Below are 23108 nucleotides of genomic sequence, written 5' to 3'. Positions count from 1 at the left end.
GTAAACTGACCAACTGTTTACTTTTCTTCACAGTTTAAAAGAAGTTGAAAATGCCAAGCGAGAGGGCGAAACTAGAATTCGACGGAATGCTGAGAAGGTAAAATGACACACCAGCACAGTTTGATTCTTGTGGCCATAAATATCAACAAATTTATGCTTAAACCTTTGAGTAATGAAATAAAGTCATTGCCTTTTATTATTACATATTTTTCTTAATATCAAAATTCCCCAGATTGACTTCCTAGAATATAAATCATTAGATTCAGATTTAAATCAGCATTTCCTACCTAAGGCTCAAAATGTGCAATTTCCATCTATGCTTCCCCAGTCCTCCAGCTCCCAACAGAAAGTATAAAGTAGAAAGTTTATACAAAGTTCTGCTTAATTTCTACCAGCTTTCTTTTTGGTTTAGTTGTAAAACCATTTTACTCTGAATACATTGTTTAAAAATTTCAATATAATATAAATTAAACAGGAATAACTTTAAAAGAGCGTCACAGTCTTTTAAACACTATATTCACTGGTGCATTTTATGTGTAATTACATTGACCCAAGTTGAAGTTATTCACTTTGCCATTATGATTGTTCTATTTAGAGAGACCTGCATTTATAAAGTTCTTGGTTCTGCTTAAAAAAAAAAAATGGACGAATTTTTAGATTGTGTTTTAAAAAATGCCCTTAAAATAATTTGAATTACTTGATAATTTAATTATTCAATCTAGTATAAAATAATTTGAATGAGCACTTTAGGTAATGCAGCCTGGATTTCTTAAATCACCGGTTTCAATGAGAGAGACAGCATTTTCTTTGCTAGATAGCTAACCTTTTGTTGAGAAGTCAGAACACCTCAGTTTTAGCCTTGGTTTTTTCGTGCTCTGGGTGTGGGAGACTAAGCAAATAATCATCCTGGGCCTTAATTTTCTTGTCAGCAAAATAAAGAGGTTGGATATATGACCTGAATTTTACCTTACTGTCAGACTGTGTTTCTATATCCTGTAGATCACTTTTGTGCTAATACAAGTGTACTCCTTTTTTGCAGATTGTAGGGTTTATGTTTTCCTAAAGGGAGAAACAAGCCCACTTTTGGTAGTCAAGAGCTGGTCCTTCAGTTCATAATGCTATTTAATGAAGCAAAGCTCTCATCCTAAATAGGGTGTCAAAGGTTTACATTTAGAAAAACTAAGTATTCAGAACCATCTACAGTTTATGCCACACTTGCCAAGGATTGAAAAGCAATTCTTTTGTGGTGGTTGCTAAATTTCAGTCTAAAACTTTGGGTCATCCTGTGATATTTAGCATTTTATTACTTCATAGACATAGAGAGTTCTTATCCTTTGTTGCTCATCAGGTCTCTCTGTGCTTCCCTCTTCCGCTCAGTGGCTAAGGTCATTGTTTTGGTGGGGTCATTGTGCCTGACATGTGAATAGGACTGCTTTATTGTGATGGCTCAATATGTTCCCTATAATTAACTTGTCACTGAGTTGTATACAGAATGTTTCTTCAGAATCTCCTTGGATGAATCACAACTTATAAACTGAAATTATCATTGTTTCTTTTATGAGAATCATTGAGCATTAATTTTTTTATACTACGCTATGATTATCAGGTGACTGTCTTCCGTGTCTCTATTTCTAGATTATTACAACCATGAAGTTTGGAGCACACCCATTGCTCCTCCAAAAATAAATATCTTCTTAATAGGAAGCAGTTAGATTCTCTGTTAAAGCATCCCAGTGGAAGTTGAATTATTTTTTTTTAAATCAAAGAATGCAAGATCTAGAAAAGGTCCTACAGAACATCTGTTCCAAAAACCTCATTGTGGAAGTGTTAAGATTGTGGTCCCAAAGGCGAGGGGACTTTGCTGTGGTCTCCCAGTTGGATGAGAGGCACAATGTGGTGGCCCAGGTCATTTGACACCCAGCATGTTCTTTATGCCCGTGTTTTCTTGCTTGAAATGGGATGACGAAGGTCACACAGTTGAAAAAAAGTTATAGACCAGGATTTCTTTGTAGGTCTTATTATAGTACTATATCCCACCACAAATGTTTAATGGTGTAGAGATCCCCAAGCCTAGAGGAGCTTAGAGTATTGTTTTTTGTAAAGTTTAGCCCTCACCACACAGTAGAATTTTCAAAACACAGAAAGTATCTTGAAAGTATTGGACGAACGCATCAGGAAATCTGAAAACAAATCTCTCTTGGATTTTTCTTGGGGGGAAGTCACTCTGTTTTAGGTTTTCTAAATCAGTATCAGTCTTGATGGTCTACCCCTCTAAGGTGAGGGTGGAAGGAAATTAGATCCACTCTCTTTGAGGTTTCCACCTATGATGTCAGAAATGATCATGGATAAAGAAGGCAGAATACATAAAAATTATCCACAGATCCATAGAGAAAATCAACTGAAGTAAGCATAACACTGTTGAATAATATCGTGTTTCCTTTTACTTACAAACTAGGTTGGATTATTCTTGACTAGGTCCATATTAAGTCACCTTTAGACATTTCATCTCACTATATATATGTATATATATATGTTGTCTTGGCTGCTACATTTTGTTGTGTTTGTGCTGGAACCTCATGAAAGATATCCCTCTGACCCCCATTAATTTGAAAGATGAAAAGAAATATCTAGCTTTAATCCAATAAAATTATTAGTCAGCCTTATTTTTTTCTGAGGCTATTTTAACTTTTAATAAATATACCACATAATAGATATAAGTGCCAAGTAGTTGACATTGTAATTACTATTTCTTAGTAATTCTCATTAATATGTTGTATGTATTTTCCAACTTCTAGAGCTGATGTTTTGTCATAATAAAACTATTATAAAATTTCTAGATTAAAAAGTAGAAAAATGGTAAGTAAAATTACTGTTGGCTGGGTATGGTGGTTCATGCCTATAATTCTAACCATTTGGGAGGCCAAGGTAGGAAGATTACTTGAGCCAAGGAATTCAAGACCAGCCTGAGCAACATGATGAGATCGAGTCTCTAAAAAAAAAAAAAGAAAAAAAAATTAGCTGGGTGTGGTGGTGGTGCATGTCTGTAGTCCCATTTAGTTAGGAAGCTGAGGTGAGAGGATCTCTGAGCCTAGAAGTTAGAGTCTTCAGTGAGCTATAATCATTCTCCTGCACTCCAGCCTGAGCAATAGAGCAGAATCATGTCTCAAAAAATAAAATAACCTGAAATGAAATGAAGTAAAATAAATATAATTGTCTTTTCAAAGGATTTTTGCAAGGAATATGAAAAACAAGTGAGAAATGGAAGACTATTTTGTACACGGGAGAGTGATCCAGTCCGTGGCCCTGATGGCAGGATGCATGGCAACAAATGTGCCCTGTGTGCTGAGATTTTGTGAGTATAGAAACAGTTTTTTTGGAGTGATTCAAAAGGTGGACGTGGAGATTGATTTGCTTGATGAGTAAAAATAACTTTGAAAGGAAGCTTTGTTGTTGAGAACAATTTGAGCAATTTTATGTCCTCCACAAATCGTAATACCACCTAGTGAGTAGGCACTACTGATGTGTGTCTATTTCTGAGAACAAATGGAGTCCATTTGCTGTTGGAATATTGACTTACATCATACTTCTTAACATTGCCCTGTGACCTTTGCGAACCTCTTTATGAACTAAGTCTAGTATAGAATGGGGGTAAAAGCGGGTATCAAGACTTCGATTGTTTTTATTCAGTAATTATCCCATAGTAACAGTGTTCATTAAACACTCTGTTATTTCAGACGTATACATTAATTGGGTTACTCTTATCTTTTTATCTGGGACATGTGACCTTGGGAGAAGGGCAAATATCACAACATACAAATTACTACATTTGTGATGTCTTAGATGACGTCTCACGACACTTTCAGCTTCTCAAGCTCTATGAGCCCTTTCCTGTGTGCTGCCCTACGCCAGTTCCTCCCAGTCTTGGCCAGCTGATGTCACTTCTTGTAGATTACATTTCAGATTATCTTTCCTTGGATAAGAACTCCAAAAGTCCCTCCCTTATTGAAATTAAATCCTCATAATCTTTAGTAATTCTCTTTCCTAATCGCCATCACAGCTGGCAATTATACAGTTATTTTTCCAACTATTTGTTGACTTTCAGTTTTTTCCACCAGCCTCAAGAATTCCAAGAGGGCAGGGTATGTGTTTATGTGGTGTACTACTACATGGCCAGGACTCAGTCAATATTTGCCCAAAAAACCGTAATTACTTACTAAATGATGAGTGAATGAAAGAATGAAGATATGAATGATGACTACCCAGTCTCAAGAAGCTTAAGTTCAGTAGCAGAAATAAGCCACGGACATGTGCACATATTTATATATTGCAAAATAGAATTAAAACTGTTGTATAAGAAAAAGAACATTCAGATACAAAAACACAGCAATAGGCATAGAGCTTATTTGTATTTGGGAACTGGAATGTCTTCTTCAAAAAGGTAGAATGTAAGCTGAAGAATTTTAAATTTCTTTTAAGAAAGGGAGCTGAGAAAAAAGATCATTTAGTGGAAAGAAATGGTATAAAAGTGAAATTAAAGGGTCTTTTTGGGGATTTGATGTGTTTTTAAAGTGTTTGTATTAAAACTCAGGAAAACTTAGATTTTTTCATCTGTACCTAATGACTGTTTTATAACATAAAGCTCGAAAGCATCTGTACTGATTTATTCTTCTTTTTCCAGCAAGCAGCGTTTTTCAGAGGAAAATGGTAAAACAGATCAAAATTTGGAAAAGGCTGATGAAAAAACTAAAGTTAAAAGAGAAATTGCGGTGAGAATCAATTTGATCAATCTAGTTATAACTTGTATGTGAGGGTGTGTGTGTGTGTGTGTGTGTGTGTAAGTGCATATTATGTAGTATGCATTTTCAGTATTGTTCAATATTTTCCCCACTACTAGTAGGTTTGCTGGAAACTGTAGTTATTGTTTTTATGAAGCTTAGATTAAAAAAATTATGGCATTACAATCTCTAGCTGTATTTGGAGGAAATTAATCAAGTCACATTAATAATATAGTTTTGTACTCCTAAATGAAGGTAATATATCAAAACATTGTCTGAATTCAAAGTGATATGTATTCTTCGATGTGTGGTGGGTATTGTGAAGATATTTACTTCAAAACCAATATTAATATTGAATTTTAATGTGCATCCTTTTAAATTATACTGTGCTCTGCCTTCTAAACATCTCTTAACTAGTCATCTCTCTGTTTTTCTACTGCTACCATCTTAGCTCAGACATTTAATAGTTTTGTTTTGCATTGATGTATTGGCATCATGTCTGGTCTATATATTGCTGGTCTCCATCTTTCTCAGCCTTCAAGATTTAATTCATCCTCCATGTTGTTTTACATTTCATAGACTATGAAAACAAATATTATGGTTCCATGAGTCAGTGATGCTATAAAATTCCACTGTTGGAGAAATTCAGATCATTTCACTTCCTGTAGAAATCCTAACTTATTTCTTACAGTTTTCCAGACTTCTATGATGCACAATCCACAGTTCTAAGTAAGCCACCCCATCAGGCCACCTTCTGCCTATGTAACTCCATTTTCTTTCTTTTTTTTCTGTCACTCAGGCTGTAGTATAGTGGTGGGATCATGATTCACTGCAGTCTTGACCGCCCACTCTCAAGCTATCCTCACACCCCAGCTTTCCAAAGTGCTAAGATTACTCAGCCATGAGCCACTATACTTAGTCTAAGCCTCATTTTGAACTGCTTTCTTCCCCTCAGTCCTAGATTACCAAGTTCTTTTAATACTCAAATGTCCTTCAGCTACTCTTTAATCATTTATTTCCAGTTTTCTCCCACCTTCCTTTTCTTTCTCCCTTTCCTTTCTCTTTTCCTCCCTCTCTCTCTTTTTCTCTTTTATTATAACATGATTAGTGTCTCTGACTTCACTCTCTAGTCAATCAAATCCTCCACACATCTGGTTGATAAACTTCATAAAACAAAGATTTGATTTTGCCATTTTCTGCTATAAACATTTATAATTTTCCCATTGCCTAAAAGTAATATCCAAATTCCTTTCAAAGTTTAATGGTCTTCGATTTTCAAAGTCTCCTTTTGACCATTTCCTGAATAATCTCTTTATCCAACTAATTATTTAACCACTCTATTCATAAATATGTTAGATTATCACAAAATAACATGTTCTTTCATGCCTCTGTGTGTTTGCCTATTTAATTCCTCTTAGATGGCCTTTTTGCCACATGATGTTCCTGAATATATTCTCAAGATAGAATTTAGACATAAGTTCTCTGAGCGTCCATGAATTATTCTTTCCTTTATGTTCATACGCACTTAATTCAGACTAGTATTATATTTCTTAGCTTTTTATATTGCAATTACTTATCCTTTCCATTTGACTGATAAGGAACATAACTATATCACATTTATGTTTATATATTCCTAACTTAAACATTTATTGAAGATACAAATGGATATTACAAGGAGAGAAATATCACAATTTTTGGATGGCCCTAAATCCTAACCTTTTTTTTTTCATCCTTTGATGACTCTTTTTCAGTCAATTTGTAAAAATAACATGTAACATTAATAAACAGCAAACAGAACTATATCTAAACTATCTCATATTCATTATTCAGAAACTCTGCAGTGAATATCAAGATCAAGCAAAGAATGGAATACTTTTCTGTACTAGAGAAAATGACCCCATTCGTGGTCCAGATGGGAAAATGCATGGCAACTTGTGTTCCATGTGTCAAGCCTACTTGTGAGTATAGAGTTTTAGAATGTCAAAGAAAGAAGGGATCTTGCAGGTTATTTAATAGAAACATCTTGTTTCATAGATGGGGAAACTGTGGCTCAAGACAGGGAAGTGAGTTGAATAAGTTACATGGAAAATATCAGTAATAGAGCTGGGAGTAAGTACCTAGATTTATTTGTTAAAGACGCCTTGTTCCTTGGACACTCCCTCTTTTAGCACTGGAATGTCCTGACAAACATGAACTTATATAAATATTAGTTGCTCCCTCACTTCTGAAACTTCACATGTGAGCCTGTTTTAGAAATTTATAGGTATCTCATCTTCTGTGGGAGTCAAGAGTCTAAAGGTGGAGCTTAATGCAGAAATGGAATAAAGTCAAACTGCCCATGAAACAACACTAAACTCCTATAAAATTACACTGGGTTTTATTTTGTAAAGTGTGACATGTCTCGATATGTTAGAATGGACAATTTTCTTTCAAAATTTAAGACAGCTTTCACTTTATTTGGCTGAGCTCAAATTAAGTATTTAACTTAATATAGAATCTACGGCTTTTTTTGTTTTGACTGACAACTACATATGATTGAAATATCATCAATTAACCGTACAATTAACTGTGCAAATAACTGTGCAATTCCATTGTACAAAGTAAATTTAAGCTTATTTAAAAGTATATGGAAATTATGTTTTTTTCCCTCACATCTCGTCCTTTAGATAAAACAGCTATGAGTAAGCAAAATATTTACGTTTAAAGGAAAGCTAGGGTATGCACGGTGTGGTAGATAGACCATGGACTTGAAGAAGAAGAGATGCAGCCAAGGCCACCTCTACCTCTGAGATGCAGCCTCTACCATCCTGAGATGCAGCCAAGGCCCCCTCTACTTCTCATGTTCTCTGAGAAACAAGGGGATGAGTAGACATGCTTTGTTAAGGCCACTTTCAGTCTTCAGGTGTTATGTCACCATAATTTCAGTTTTGGTGCCTGTGATGAACATTGATGATGCTCCTTTTCTCACTATAGGCAAGAAAGCTATTTTACAGAAAGCAAGTTTCCCAGATCCACTATCGTTGTCTTTTTTTCAACATTAAACAGACATTAAGAAGGAATCATAGTATCATACTGTACTGGAGGATAGTTTGTTGCTTCTTATTGATACATAGTGATAAAGGGACAAAATTTTTCCATCCTAAGGAGGAAGAACAGTTATCAGTGCAATTAGGTGGAGAAACCAAGGCATATGTTTGTTCCTAATGGATCTTCTTCATTTTCTCTTTTATTCAGCCAAGCAGAAATTGAAGAAAAGAAAAAGGCTGAAGCACAAGCTAGAAATAAAAGACAATCTGGAAAAGCAACCTCGTATGCAGTGAGTAGAATCCATCCAATAAAACCTATTTGATGCTATAATTTGAACAAAATTTAAGAGCCTAAAGGCTGAGATTTTGCCCTGCAGAAATCCCCAGAATATCTTAACTCTTCAACCTGGGGGATGGTATTGAGATGAATTATATGGGAAGATTGGTTCCTTCTTGTTGATTCAAAACTAACTCCGCAAAATTAAATAAAAATCGTTTAAAAGCTAAAAAAACTGAGTTCTAATTTTATCACTTATAGACTATTAGCTTTTGCTAACTACTTTCCAGAGAAACTCTACATATATGCTTTCTACATATGAATTTCTGACATTTCACATCTAATTTGAGAGAAAAATACCTTGATTCCCCCCCAAAGCAGGATTTTTATCCCTAAAATATTACAATAATTGTTTTCAAAGACTTAGCTCAGTTATCATTACCTATGGTTTTGCTGGTAAAAGTCTCCTAATTTTTCCTCTGGATTCTATCCTTTCCCTTGTCCAACCAGTCTCCCTAACACAGCTTGAATAATGTTTCAAAATGTAAATCAGATCATAATACTGCTCTGCTTAAAACCCACAAGCAGCTCATCATCAAATACAGGATATACTTTAATCTCATTATCTTTTTCTTATTTGTACCTTTATCTCCATTCAGAAAATCATGCTCTGCTATGTGCCATGTCACTTCCTATCTATGTTTTTCAGCTATTTTATTTTCATAATGTTGTGTGCATATTTTCCAATTCATTTTGTTCACCCAGTCAAATCCTATTTATACTTTCAGGGTCTCACCTAAATTATTCTTGCTCCCTGACATCTTCCCTGGTTTCCACAGTCAGATTTCATGGTTCCAAACTTTGAGTTCTCAGATTTTCTTGTACCCTACATGTTTGTACTTTTTTTGTTATGTTTGGATTATAGTGGAATTTGCTTGTGTATTGCTTGTATTATATCAGGTCATCATACTATATTTATTTTTTTCCTCTCTCTTAGCATATGATATTTTTCTTGTTGTTGAATTGAATTTTGTATTTGAGAAAAACACAATTAAAATCATCAGCTCAAGGAGACTTAACATTAGTTTCTGCCAATGTAGATGTTTGAATCTTCTGCTTAAAGTAGAAATGAAAAATATGGCCAACTTACTTGTTCTATCTTGACAGGAACTTTGCAGTGAATACCGAAAGCTTGTGAGGAATGGAAAACTTGCTTGCACCAGAGAAAATGATCCTATCCAGGGCCCAGATGGGAAAGTGCATGGCAACACCTGCTCCATGTGTGAGATCTTCTTGTGAGTAGTCCTGCAGCTGGGAACATGAGGGTTGATTTTGTTCTTTCTACTTTATTTCCATTTTCAGTTATGAGAGGGCTACTTCAACATAAAAATGAAAGAATTAAAGTATATTTAGAGAAACTGCCTGATTGGAGACATGTAGTTAAAAATCCATGTCCCTGGAAGATTGTTAAGACTTCATATTTAAGCAAGGGGAAAGTCACAATCTTGAAATATTCAAGTAGTTTTTGTTTTTAAGTGTGGAAACAGGATAAATTCTAGTTTATCTCCATGAATAAAAGTGAGGCCAATGGGCCAATGGATGAAAGCCCTGGAAGACAGACTCCCACTGGATTCCGGGAAGAACTTCCTGACAGTTTGAGGATTTCAAAGATGGGTGATTTACCACGGAGTGCTAAGGATGATATAAGTAGACTTTACAGGCAGATTAAAGAAAAGGCTTGAGAGTCATTAGAGATACAGTAGTGAGTACTGGAAATTTAGAAAACCACCTCTGGACTAGGGTTTAAATCCCTCCACTATACTATTATCTCTATGTCTTTGGGTGAGTTATGCATTCTGTCTGTCAGTTTTTTAATTTGTAATTTGGAGATATAATACTAGTTTTGTAATATAATTGTGCGGATTTCACAGTGTTTTAAGCACAGGGTTAGGCATATCACATTATAAGAATTTAATCACTGTTAAGTGTAAAATTAAATTACATTTGAGATCACTTCTAATATGGATATTCTATGATTTTTACTCATCTCTTCTTAACCATACCCTTTTAGCCAAGCAGAAGAGGAAGAAAAGAAAAAGAAGGAAGGCGAATCAAGAAATAAAAGACAATCTGAGAGTAAAGCTTCCTTTGAGGTGAGTGAATCTCCTTCAGTAACTCTGAGGGACATGGCACTGAGGATCCACAGATCATATTCAGGGAACACATGCATTCCTTAAAACTTTATGAAACAATTGTGCAGTTTGTGTTTTCATGTGTGTTTGCATGTGTGCAGTTATGCATGTCCATATCTGACTATTTCTTGGTTGAGGGGTTCATTGCTTTTATCACTTAAAAAAGCCATGCCTTCAAAGTTAACCATTCTAAAATAAGCCAATCGCTGATTCTCATTTAAGAAAAAATGTATAAGCTTCAGCTATTTTTGCAATCTGATTCAACCTATGTTCAACACTATCAACTTCCCTTCTCAATTTCACAGGAGTTGTGTAGTGAATACCGCAAATCCAGGAAAAATGGACCGCTTCTTTGCACTAGAGAAAATGACCCCATCCAGGGCCCAGATGGGAAAATGCATGGCAACACCTGCTCCATGTGTGAGGCCCTCTTGTGAGTAGAGCCGTAGACCCATAGAGTCTGAGGACTGAACAGTGGGAATTTCCACAAGAAGTTTTCAAACAATTGTGCATAATGCATTTTCTTCTTCAGCGTAGCATTCAGTTTTGGGTGTCATATTTAAATGGACTAAAAACAAACAACAGCAGCAACAAACAAGTGGAGTGCTTTCTGATTATAACTATTATGATATAAAGAGATGCAGAATACGCCAGACACAGAAAAACATATAATGTGTGATCTCTCTTACATGTGGGATCTAAAAAAGGCTAACTTATAGTAGAGAGTAGGATGGTGCTTACCAGAGAATGGGGGTAGATAAGGATGGGGTTTGGGAATGAAGAGATGTTGATCAAAGGGTACAAAGTTTTAAACAGGAGGAATACGTATATGGAATGTATTGGACAACAATATAGTGACTATAGTTAATAAGAATGTATCATATATTTCAAAATTATTAAAAGAGTAAATTATAAATGTCCTTAAATCTTTCAAAAAAAGATAAGTATTGTGGGACAACTCTGTAAATTGCTTGATTTAATCAACACAATATATGCATCTTTGAAAACATCACATTGAATTACATTAAAATGTACAATTACTATTTGTCAAGTAAGACCACAAGTTAAAAAAATGAGGTGCAGAATAATTTCTTCTATAGCATTTCAGAAGTAACCTAGAATCATTCACCCAGAGAAGAGAATACTTCATGATAATTATACTAATTGCCTTTAGTTTTATGAAAAAATTATCAGATGAAATAGGAAATACATATGATTACATATAAAATATTAGAATGCATGGAAAATTTATGAGTTTTTTTGTTCACTACCTTTCTTCCTACTTATTCTATGTGATTTTAAGGAATATAATTAAAATGGAAAAGAGCTATAGGAAGAAATATTTGGGCTCATAACGAAGACTGGCTTTGTAATAAAGCAGAGAAAGACAAGAATGGGAGTTTTGTTATGTAGGAGTTGGGTGCCTATTTATAGGGTGCCTAAAATAGGTCTTTAGAATTAATAGCATGGTATGGCCTTTCAAAGGCATGACTAGGATTTTTTTCAACACTTGATTTTTTGGCTAAAGAAATATCCCATTGTATTTCCCATGTGCCAAGAATCTTAGAAAGGACTTAATTTATTATTCATATAATCCAGCATATTTTCCCATAGCATTTGAGGCTTGGAGTACTATAGATCTATTAGAAGGAAAGTTAAGATGATGACCATATAATTATCACAACAAACATTTGTTGAATGCATATAATTATATGGCATTTGCTAAGAGCTTTGCTACCTAATCTCATTTAATTTTCACAACAACCACATGAAACAGATGAAACCAGATAAAAAGTGTAAACAAAAAACAAACCTAAGGACCAGAACAGTTGGGAATGATGAAGTAAGGACAGGATATAGGACTTATAGATGAAGAAAAAGAAAACGCATTTCTTGATTTGGGATATAGACAGGAAATAATCACTTAGCAAGGCCTTTCAGCCTGTTTTTTTTCTTCTCCTTTACATTACTCTTTCAGTAACAAGCAACTAATTCTGCCTCTAAGTAGTCATCTTTGCTGCTTCCTCTGACAATTGGCCACTGGGGAAAGAAAATGCTGCTTAAATGTTTTAGTCAACTTAGACTCATGGTAAAGGTTAGATCAGTTTTCATATAAAGAAGTATGAAAAATCCCATAATTTTAGATCTATTTTAGTCAGTTTATCCCATAAATATATAAATTCTTTGTTGAAAAGGAATATACCTTTATCACCTCATGTTTTATGGAGACGTTAACAAAGGTGATTGATTTTTTTTTTTGAGAATTATTCTACCCTCCATAGTTAGTTTTTGCACACTTTCATACCATGTGAAAACAGTCTTTTCAATTTTAAAAAAAGTTTTAGTTTAATCTATAAGCAAGTCTTTTGTTGATTGGAACACATTAAAACATTTTCACAAATTATGTCATTTATTCTACATTTTGAACTATTTGTGTTTTATATATCCAATTATGCTATAGATCCTATCCAGGAAGCTCAAATTGCAACACTATTAGCTATTTGAAATGTATCATCTATCACTTTCACTTCATTTCCATCATATGCCTAATTTTGGAAGGAAAGTTTCCTTTCAATAATTACAATAATGATGATGTCAATCCCTTATCACAATTATACCAATTATTCTATTATGTACCATGTACTGTTCTAATTGCTTTACATGTAGTCACTCATTTAATGCTCATAACATTCCAGTAAGAAAGATACTTTTGTTACCTCTTCTCCTTCACACACACTTAAAGATGAAGAAGGCACAGAAAGGTTAAGGTACTTCTTGTTTTCCTTACAGAATTTGGCTCCAGAGTCCTTCCTCTTAACCATCATGCTATACTGCCTCTCAAAATAAATATTACCTCTAAATAAAGAGTAATCACACATGCAAAAGAATTGGCAAATACGAAAGTACTATTGCAATGCATATACTGGGAAGTTAAACAGATTTACTCCCTAATTCAGGGGCTTTTTCTTGCACACCACCCTCTTGAGGTAGAGTGAACCATGATTGTTTATTGTCTAATAAAATTATCAACTATTATGGGTAGATATTTGGCATTGTTTGAGAATAGTCAAAGCAATAAGTAATCAAGCTATGAAAGTTAAGGATCTATTCTAGTAAGATCTATTTCTTCTCTCTTCTTCTTTTTGGTGTCTTACAGTCAACAAGAAGAAAGAGCAAGAGCAAAGGCTAAAAGAGAAACTGCAAAGGTAATATTCTCAGGAATGCTGATGCTGTACCCTGACGTTTTTCTTTTCTTTACAATGGTACTCTATTCATCTCATTAGAATAAATGTTTTCTGTTTAATTTTCATGCCTAGAATGAATGAAGAACACTTTTAACCTGAACAAAAAGGGTTTTGATTAGAAGTGTCCAGAATATCAATTTTATCTTATAATTATTCAAATTTAGAAGTTTATTTCAGCCGGGCGCGGTGGCTCAAGCCTGTAATCCCAGCACTTTGGGAGGCTGAGGCGGGTGGATCATGAGGTCAAGAGATCGAGACCATCCTGGTCAACATGGTGAAACCTCGTCTCTACTAAAAATACAAAAAAATCAGCTGGGCATGGTGGTGCGTGCCTGTAATCCCAGCTACTCAGGAGGCTGAGGCAGGAGAATTGCCTGAACCCAGGAGGCGGAGGTTGCAGTGAGCTGAGATCGTGCCATTGCACTCCAGCCTGGGTAACAAGAGCGAAACTCCGTCTCAAAAAAAAAAAAAAAAAAAGGAGTTTATTTCATAAAAATTAGATTGTTAACTTTTTGCAAGGAATTTTCCCCATATTTTGCTTTTATTAGATTTCTGTTGTTAGAGTATTAACATTAACTTATACCATTTACTAATTTCAGTTTACATTTTTCATATCTCTACTATTTCAGATAGAGAGCGTAAGATCTCAATCATCCAAATTTACAAAACAAAAGCACATATATTATCATATTTGAGCTTTGAAACCACCCAGCTATGGATCAAGTAGTAGTTTTCTTGCACCCAATTAAGATCATTAAGTAGGGTCTCTGACTTTCCAGTTATTTTTAGTCCACTCACCATGCATTTATAATTTTAAAATTTTATACCTAGCAGAGCCCAATCTATCTTGTGTAGCTATCATATAATAGCTACATACAAGATTTACCTTTCTTTATTCTGTTTCTTTTTGTTTGTTTTTCTTTTGAGATCGAGTCTTGCTTTGTTGCCCGGTCTGGAGTGCCATGGCCTGATCTCAGCTTGCTGCATGCTCCACCTCCCGGGTTCAAGTGATTCTCCTGCCTCAGCTTCACTAGTAGCTGGGACTACAGGCATGCACCACAATGCCTGGCTATGGTTTTTGTTTTTTGTTTTTTGTTTTTTTCTTTTTTTGTATTATTAGTAGAAACAGGATTTCATCATGTTGACCAGGCTGGTCTCAAACTCCTGACCTCAAGTGATTCTAACAGCTTGGCCTCCCAAAGTGCTGGAATACAGGTGTGAGCTATGGCACCTAGCCTGTTTATTCTATTTCTTAGCAATAGCCGCAACAGTACCAGCCTCATCACTATTTGGGAAAAAGTTGACACTGTTTAAAATTTACCTTCTTACTGACTCATTTTTTAAAAATAAGTGTTTCTGTTAGGTGAAGCTATCTTTTCACTGACCAATTAGAATTGAAAATTTGTTTTCATCCATCATATTTGATCATCTGCCAAATCCTCTTAGATTTTCCAGTGGTATTAACATATTTCTCCTTCTTGCCTCTCCTATTGCTACCCCCTTGCTTCAAATCCATATCTCCCATTCCGAGTATTTAAGTTTTTTAAATCAACTTACTCCCAGAAATATGTCAGTTTCTCTAGGGATAAGACTTGTTCTCTTCTCTGTTTATAAAGATATGTCTTTTAAAATTTATTTATTTATTTTTGAGTCGGGGTCTCACTTTGTTGCCCAGGCTGTAATGCAGTGGTGCGGTCATGGCTCATTACAACTGCAAACTCCTGGGCTCAGGTGGTCCTCCCACCTAAACCTCCTGAGTAGCTGGGACTACAGGCACATGCCACCATACCTGGCAATTTATTATTATTATTATTTGAATTTTTCTGTAGACTCAGTTTTTCTATCATGCTCAGGCTTGTCTTAAACTCCTGGGCTCAAGCACTCCTGCCGTGGCCTTCCAAAGTGTTGGGATTACAGGTGTGAGCCACCATATCTAGACAAGATATATATTTATTTCTTAAGTTAAGCATGTTTTTTCTCTTCTTTCTCAGCCTCCTAAAGACAAACCATGGGTGAGCAATATTCTCATTTCCTCCAGGAAGGCTTTTCATTTAGGCCTGCCTATGGAATCTTCCCACCTCTGATCTTCCTTAGCTTTTATAGACCATGGTATGCAACAGAACATGTATCTATTTTCAGATCTGCTATAGTGCCAGGATAATTCTGAGTTTATGATGGAAGTTTTAAAAATACTTAACTGATTTACTACGACATGTTATCACTTTTCTTTTTACATTTTACTCTGCATTACATTATTGTATTCCTCACAATAGGAAAAGATGCAGGAAGGATAGAAAACTACTCTGAGAAAACATTTTCTTCATTTTCTAGGAAATCTGCAATGAATTTCGGGACCAAGTGAGGAATGGGACACTCATATGCACCAGGGAGCATAATCCTGTCCACGGCCCAGATGGCAAAATACATGGAAACAAGTGTGCCATGTGTGCCAGTGTGTTGTGAGTGCCCACCCCAACTCTCCCACTGAATTTCTTCATCAGGGATCGCCCCTGGTCGCAGATCCTTCTTGCATGTGTAGGGTATAGACCATGGGTTGTATGCTAGCAAGATTTAAAAGCAGATGGACAGGACATTAAATAGTATTGAATCATATGGTGACAATACTATACTTTATTCAATTATCCTCCTATTTTCTAATTAAATTTAATGCTAATTTTTTAACACTTGATAATATTTATTTGTAAAAAGAGAGATCAGAAGTTTCATGATTTGGATTGGATGATCTTTTGATCTCTTTCCCACTCCTGACATTTTATGATTTATTAGTCTATTTAGATAGGAGCTAAGGAAAAACCAGCTAGATGGAAGTCAGTATATAAGGACTATTAAAATAGCCTGAACAAGAAATGGAATAGGGAGGATTGTTATTTATCCTTTTAGGGTCATTACTATATAATGCATACATTCTTAAGTGGATTATTGTGGAGTAAAACCTTTAGGCAACAGGCTCATACCCTAAATGTTTACTAAAATGTCCCTTGTTAAGCCAGGTTCAGGGCCTTTGTTTTGCCGAGTGGTGTAGGTAAGCCTGTGACCAGAGCTCCATCCTGTGGGACAATATAGAAGTCAGTTATTATCACTTCTAATTCTCCTCCTTTTTTAGGCTCTTAATCTGCTCCTGAACTTAATCCTAAAATAAATGTTGAGAAAAATATTTATTTAAATAATCCCTGTTGAGGTGCAAAGTTAATGTCTCCCAACTTTCACGTGTCTTGATCCAAGTTAGATCTAAGTTAGTCCTTAAGTGAATGCATGCAATTCCTCAAGAGGAGAGCTTGACAGAGCAGAGCACTAGAAGAAACAGTGGCCTGAAATTCAAGAAGCCAGGGTTTTTCACCCACCTGTTCAATTTGCTGGTGTTGTGGTAATGACTAAATGGAGTACATGCTAAGGATATTCCAGCGTTAACATGCTATATGTCAGTAGAAAATGACAAGAATACCAGAATATTAGACTTGTGTTCAACTTCAAAATATTAGCAGTTGAATCTTACTGGACTTGAATCGCTACTGCAATCCAATCCTTAAATTTCAACTTAAATATTAGCTCTACTGAAATAATATTTAAAATTTTCAGTTTAAAATGAAACATGGTTTATTATGACTTCGAGCCTATCATCTGACTTAGCATCACCCTTTTCTTTTATCACTGATATGGTAGCTATTTGGAGAGGAAAAGTTTAACAAGTAAAATAAAATCAAGACAATTGTAGCTTTATTCAGAAAGCTAATTAAAGTTATTGACCTACAGAAAATAAGATCGTCTGAGGGCCACAGACTAATAAAGATTCATGCTTGTTTTATCATGATTCCTCTTTAGAGGGGGTATGTAAACAACTAAATTTATCTGCACTATTGGTCAAGGCAAAAGCATCTCTCAGACCAGATAAATTTGCATTGAAGACTGAATCTATTGGTTTGCAAGATCCTCATTCCTTTTAAAAACTTACTTCCAAAAAGAGTAGGGAATCATATTCAGCCTATATCCTCTTTTTGTATTGCAGCAAACTTGAAGAAGAAGAGAAGAAAAATCATAAAGAAGAAATAAACAATGTTGAGGCTGAAAAAGTTAAGAGAGAAACAGTACAGGTAGTTGTTTGAGATCATCAGAGCCACATAAATATTAAATGGCAAGGCTCCTGCTCCCTCCTCCTCATCCTAGCATTCTCAGTGACTTTGCAAACTGAGAAATCGTGTTTGGATCCTCGTATACAAGAGTACTCCTCTTTCCTTCTTCAGTTTATTCACACTATATCTATTAATTGCTTGTGCATTAGAGAGATCAGTCACTATTTTCTCCCCTGATTGTGTCAATAATATTACACAAGAAAGAAGTATATATAGATTGTCATCTGACTGTCTGAATGCAAGCTAAGAGAGACAGATGTTCAGATTTTTCTCAAGTGCATATTTGAATATGGGTGTTTAGCTTAAAAACAGCACAACTAGGTTTTCATCCCACTTAATTCTCTGTGAGATTTTGAGGAGATAAAAGCATCTCTGAGTCTTCAGTTTGCATTCTTTAACATCTCACATGATGATGATAACAATGATAGTTGTACATTAGTTACTATTGTTTGCATCATGGCATAAAAGTTTTGTGACTGATTTGTGTAATAGCCATTCAAGTTATATATTATTATCTGTATTTTGTAGAAGAGGACTTGGAAGCTGAGATAAGAAGTTAAGAAATATATTTAATTAGTCAATATAATGTAATGATATACTAATAATATAGTGTTTACTATGTATTAACATAATAAGTGTTATAATATATGACACAAATAATATTACATATAATTATATGTAGTTAGTAATTTGAAAACAAAGAATTGAATCACAAGTTCTAGCTTTAAGGCTCATGATGCACTTTAGATTTTACACCCTTCTGCCATTTGTATTATTCCTGAAGTTTATGCCTCAGGTCCTCATTATTCTTTCTTTACCCTTTTCTGATTTAGAAGATCTCATTTCTACTGCTCTTACCTTTGCTCTAATCTACTCTCGACTCTTAAGCCAAAGTAATTATTTAAAAACATAAGGCAGGTCATGCCACCCAGTGGCTTCTCATTTTTACATCATTAGACGTAAAAATCAAGGTGCTTATAGTGGCTGGAAGTGCCACACGTGGTCTAATTCCCTGGTACCTGCCACAGATCACATTTGCTGTTATTCTACTTTGTGCCAATTATACTGGCCACCTTTTGATTTCTTGGACATGCCAAGCACTGATTCATGGTTTCCCATCTTATGGTTACAAAACCAATGTGGTTAAAAAATTGGACTCTAGACTCAGACTGCCAGGGTTCAAATCCTTGCTTCATTTCTCTACCAGTAAGATTCCCACAGTTAACATCTTTGTGTATTAGCTTTCTCACTTATAAGATAAGGATATTGTTGGAATGTATATTATTTCTATGAAGTCCCTAAAACTTACTCATGTATAACAGTACAACGTCATACTTAAGTACTCACTCTGCCATATTATATTCATTAATGTTAATGTCATTATTGATCTAATCTCATTGTCCAGTAGGGTGTTCCACATTGGACAATTCACCAATTCTTCAACATACAATGATCTTTGCCTTCTATATGGCATTACTCACAGTCAGAATATCCCTCTTGTCTACCAAAATTCTGGCTATTTTTCATGGATCAGACCGTGTGTTAACTGCTCCCTACAGATTTTCCCATCCATACAATATGCTGAATAACCTGTCATCTATTATGCCAACAATTTTTTTAAAAATTAGTTATATTATTTGTTTTATTATAACTCGTAGTTGCTTCTATGTGTTTTCTTCAAAGAAATTAAAAACTCTGTATTAGTTTTCTATGGTTGCTGTAACAATTAGCACACTTTAGTGGTTTAAAACAGCATAAACTTCTCATTGTTCAGCTCTCACTTAAGAGAACACATGGTCACAAGGAGCAGAACATCACATACTGGGGCCTGTGGGGGCTTGGCGGAAAGAGGACAGAGAGCATTAGGACAAATACCTAATGCATTCGGGGCTTAAAACCTAGGTGATGCGTTGATAGCTGCAGCAAACTACCATGGCACATGTATATCTATGTAACGAACATGCACGTTCTGCACATGCATCCCAGAACTTAAAGTAAAATAAAATATAAATAAAAAATAAAACAACAACAATAACATAAACTTCGTATCTTATAATTCCATAGGCTAGAAGTCTAAAAAGGATTTCACTGGGCTAAAATCAAAGGGTTGACAGAGCTGTATTCCTTTTCTGGAGTCTCCAGGGTAAAATCCATGTCTCTTTCTTGAGATCTAGAGGCTGTCTATGTTCCTTGGTTCTTGAACCCCTTTATCTACAAAGCCAGCAATGTTATATCTCTCTGACTGTTCTGCAGTTACAGCTCCCTCTCACTCTGTCTTTTGCCTCACTCTTGCAGTTTTAAGGACTGATCTTTGTGACTGAGGTTTGCATTGAGCCCATTATGGCAATACAGGATAATGTCTTCATTTCAAGGTCATTGACCTAATTATATCTGCAAGGCCCTTTTTGCCATGTAAGGTAGCATATTCTCAGGTCCCAGGTATTAACACTTAGACGTATTTGGTAAAAGGGTATTTATTCTGCATGCCACAAATTCCTTCACTTGTTTAAGAGACCAGACATTATTCTTCTTTGTATCTTTCACAGTGCCTAGTGTGGAATGATATTTGACTCGAAGTTTTTCTAATGAGATAAATAACTGCAATCCACATTCCAAATAATGTGTGACCTAGGTCTCTGAAAAGCATTTTAGCTAATAACCTTCATCATCACCTTTTTCCATGCAATCATTATGTTTTAGTTTTTAAAGGGGTAATGTGAATGAATCTTTCCAGTGTTTAGTTCAGGTGTCCCCAAACTACGGCCCCGCAGGCCGAATGCGGCCCCCTGAGGCCATTTATCCAGCCCCCTGCCGCACTTCAGGAAGGGGCACCTCCTTCACTGGTGGTCAGTGAGAGGAGCACAGTATGTGGCGGCCCTCCAACGGTCTGAGGACAGTGAACTGGCCCCCTGTGTAAAAAGTTTGGGGATGCCTGGTTTAGTTATTGGATTCTTAACTCCTCCTTCATTTGGCAGGAGCTGTGCAGTGAGTATCGTCAGTATGTGAGGAATGGACGACTCCCCTGTACCAGAGAGAATGATCCTATTGAGGGTCTAGATGGGAAAATCCACGGCAACACCTGCTCCATGTGTGAAGCTTTCTTGTGAGTGGGTGGCGGCCACTGCTGCTACTGAGTATAGAAGATAAGCATCGGGTGGGCAAGAGGGCTGGCACTGGAAGTTTTCTCAGAAGGTAGAAAATAAAGGCTGTCTTTGCATCGAGTTTAGAAATTTACAATTATAAAGCCATATACTCAGCACATTTATTTTTAGTGCTCTTCAATATTCAATACTTGAATCACCACTAAGAAAGAGCCATGTGCTAAAAGCAAAATTACCCTGGAGCTAATGGCATAAAAGGACTAGGACTTCTGTTCTCTGCAAGCATAGGTCACTATCAAGTAATCCAAAAGTGTAATCATGAGGTGCTAATAAATTGAAAATGTGTTAACATCTAATTGATATCTTAGATGCTTTCTGGTGAAAAGAACATCTATTTTTCAAAAGAAATGTGTAGTAAAAATGTATTCACTGGTTTGCTATGGCATGTGTGTCTTATTCTTTAAACAGCATTAACAAGAACATGGTATAGAGGGGCGTGTATTTACTTTTCTACTCGAAAGCTAAGTTGGTGGAGGTATAGAAATAATGAACCTGCTGGGCGTGGTGGCGCGTGCCTGTAACCCTAACTACTCAGGAGACTAAGGCGGGAGAATTGCTTGAACTCTGGAGGCAGAGGTTGCAGTGAGCCAAGATTGCACCACTGCACTCCAGCCTGTGTGACAGAACGAGACTCCGTCAAAAAAAAAAAAAAAAAAAAGTCAGAAGCGGTGGCTCACGCCTGTAATCCCAGCACTTTGGGAGGCCCAGGCGGACGGATCGCCTGAGGTCAGGAGTTTGAGACCAACCTGACCAACATGGAGAAACCCCGTTTCTACTAAAAATACAAAAAATTAGCCGGGCTTAGTGGCGCACGCCTGTAATCCCAGCTACTCAGGAGGCTGAGGCAGGAGAATGGCTTGAACCCGGGACGTGGATGTTGCAGTGAGCCAAGATCGCGCCATTGCACTCCAGCCTGGGCAATAAGAGAGAGAGGGCACAGTAATGGACCATTTTTATGCAGAGACATTTCTCCTTTAGAATATTATGTATTGGGTGCTAGGAATGATTGTTTTCTCCTCCCTTCTCTTATAGCCAGCAAGAAGCAAAAGAAAAAGAAGGAGCTAAACCCAGACCAAAAACTAAAAGAGAAGCTGGAAAGGTAGTGATCCTGGAATGTTTATATTGCAATGAAAGGATAAGGTTTTGCAGTATCTCTATAAAAATACGGAATTACTGAAGCCCCCAGCTGTGAGGGAACTAGAGGTTCATTTAGTTCAGAAGTTGAGAAACTTTTTCTGAACAGAACAGGTAGCAGATATTTCCATCTTTGTGGCCATGTAATCTCTGTCGCAACTACTCAACTTGGCTGTGTGGCTCTAAAACAATCATAGACTGTGTACAAACATATGGGCATGGCTGATGCCAATGCAATTTGATTTATAAAAAGAGATGGCTGGTCAGATTTTCCTCACAGGTCACAGTTTGCAAACCCCTGATTTGTTCTGTTCCCATACATTAAGATTTAAAATTCAGAGATAAACAAGAACTTGCTTATAAAGTTAATGAGAGTATAAGTATCAGTACCCATATCTTCATATTTCAAATTTCTGGAAAGAATAGAATTCAAACCTAGACTTCCTGATACATTCTTTCTAGCACACTATGTGTTTTGGATTACCACCTTTGGTCAATCCATGTGTTCCTTGCTTTACCTCTGGTTATGTATTAGTCCCGGCATTTGGGGAAAAGATTAAAAAGTAGCATCCCCATATAATATTTCCTTGGGTTCCAAAAGGCTGGCTCCAGGCAGGTTATTCCAAGTTGTGGTCATTTCCCTGCACCCATCAGAGACTATTGATATTAAAATAACCTCTAAAGAAGTATCGCCCTGGAATTCTGTATGTTTGGCTTATTTGCAGTTGCATTTCACAGTTGAGATTCTAAATTTAAAAATAATAGCAGTTCATATGAAAAATAGATTTACTCTTCAACATCACAAATTCTCTTCTCATATCATTTTTCTTTTGCTAAACATGACTAATAGGGGACCTGGCAATGAACGTTTAAGCGGAGCTAGGAGAAAAATTCCCTTTTTCATCCTCATGAATTTCAATTTGAACTGAAGAATTCAGAATAAAATTCAAACTCAATTTTAATTGTCATTAGTAATTTTTTGATCTTCAGTGATTGCTTATTCTCTCTCAATTCCTCATGTAACCCTAAACAAAGATTGTGCCCAGTCATCAGAGAACCCAGTTTATTAAGAGTCTTGTGTATGGTTGCAGGTTTAGTCTGGACTTTGGGGCTATCAAGGAAAAAGAAATAGAGGCTTCTTCTTACGTCC

General features: G+C 35.9%; 1 protein-coding gene across 2 annotated transcripts in view; it reads left to right on the top strand.

The window, feature by feature from the left end:
* The window catches only part of SPINK5 (serine peptidase inhibitor Kazal type 5), a 74867-nt gene that overhangs the window by 29723 nt on the left and 22036 nt on the right, over positions 1 to 23108 (top strand). For both annotated transcript variants that reach the window (XM_003933987.4, XM_003933988.4), the window contains exons 8-20: positions 34 to 97; positions 3225 to 3352; positions 4679 to 4766; positions 6606 to 6733; positions 8010 to 8091; positions 9246 to 9373; positions 10150 to 10231; positions 10576 to 10703; positions 13428 to 13476; positions 15847 to 15974; positions 17540 to 17624; positions 20639 to 20766; positions 21857 to 21923. In XM_003933987.4, the coding sequence (XP_003934036.2) occupies positions 34 to 97; positions 3225 to 3352; positions 4679 to 4766; positions 6606 to 6733; positions 8010 to 8091; positions 9246 to 9373; positions 10150 to 10231; positions 10576 to 10703; positions 13428 to 13476; positions 15847 to 15974; positions 17540 to 17624; positions 20639 to 20766; positions 21857 to 21923 (1285 nt within the window). The remainder of the gene's footprint in view (positions 1 to 33; positions 98 to 3224; positions 3353 to 4678; positions 4767 to 6605; positions 6734 to 8009; positions 8092 to 9245; positions 9374 to 10149; positions 10232 to 10575; positions 10704 to 13427; positions 13477 to 15846; positions 15975 to 17539; positions 17625 to 20638; positions 20767 to 21856; positions 21924 to 23108) is intronic.

The sequence above is a fragment of the Saimiri boliviensis genome, chromosome 1 (genome assembly GCF_048565385.1).
Source record: "Saimiri boliviensis isolate mSaiBol1 chromosome 1, mSaiBol1.pri, whole genome shotgun sequence".
NCBI lineage: Eukaryota > Metazoa > Chordata > Mammalia > Primates > Cebidae > Saimiri > Saimiri boliviensis.
Note: the sequence above shows the minus strand (reverse complement) of the source record. Positions and strands in the feature narration are given on the sequence as shown.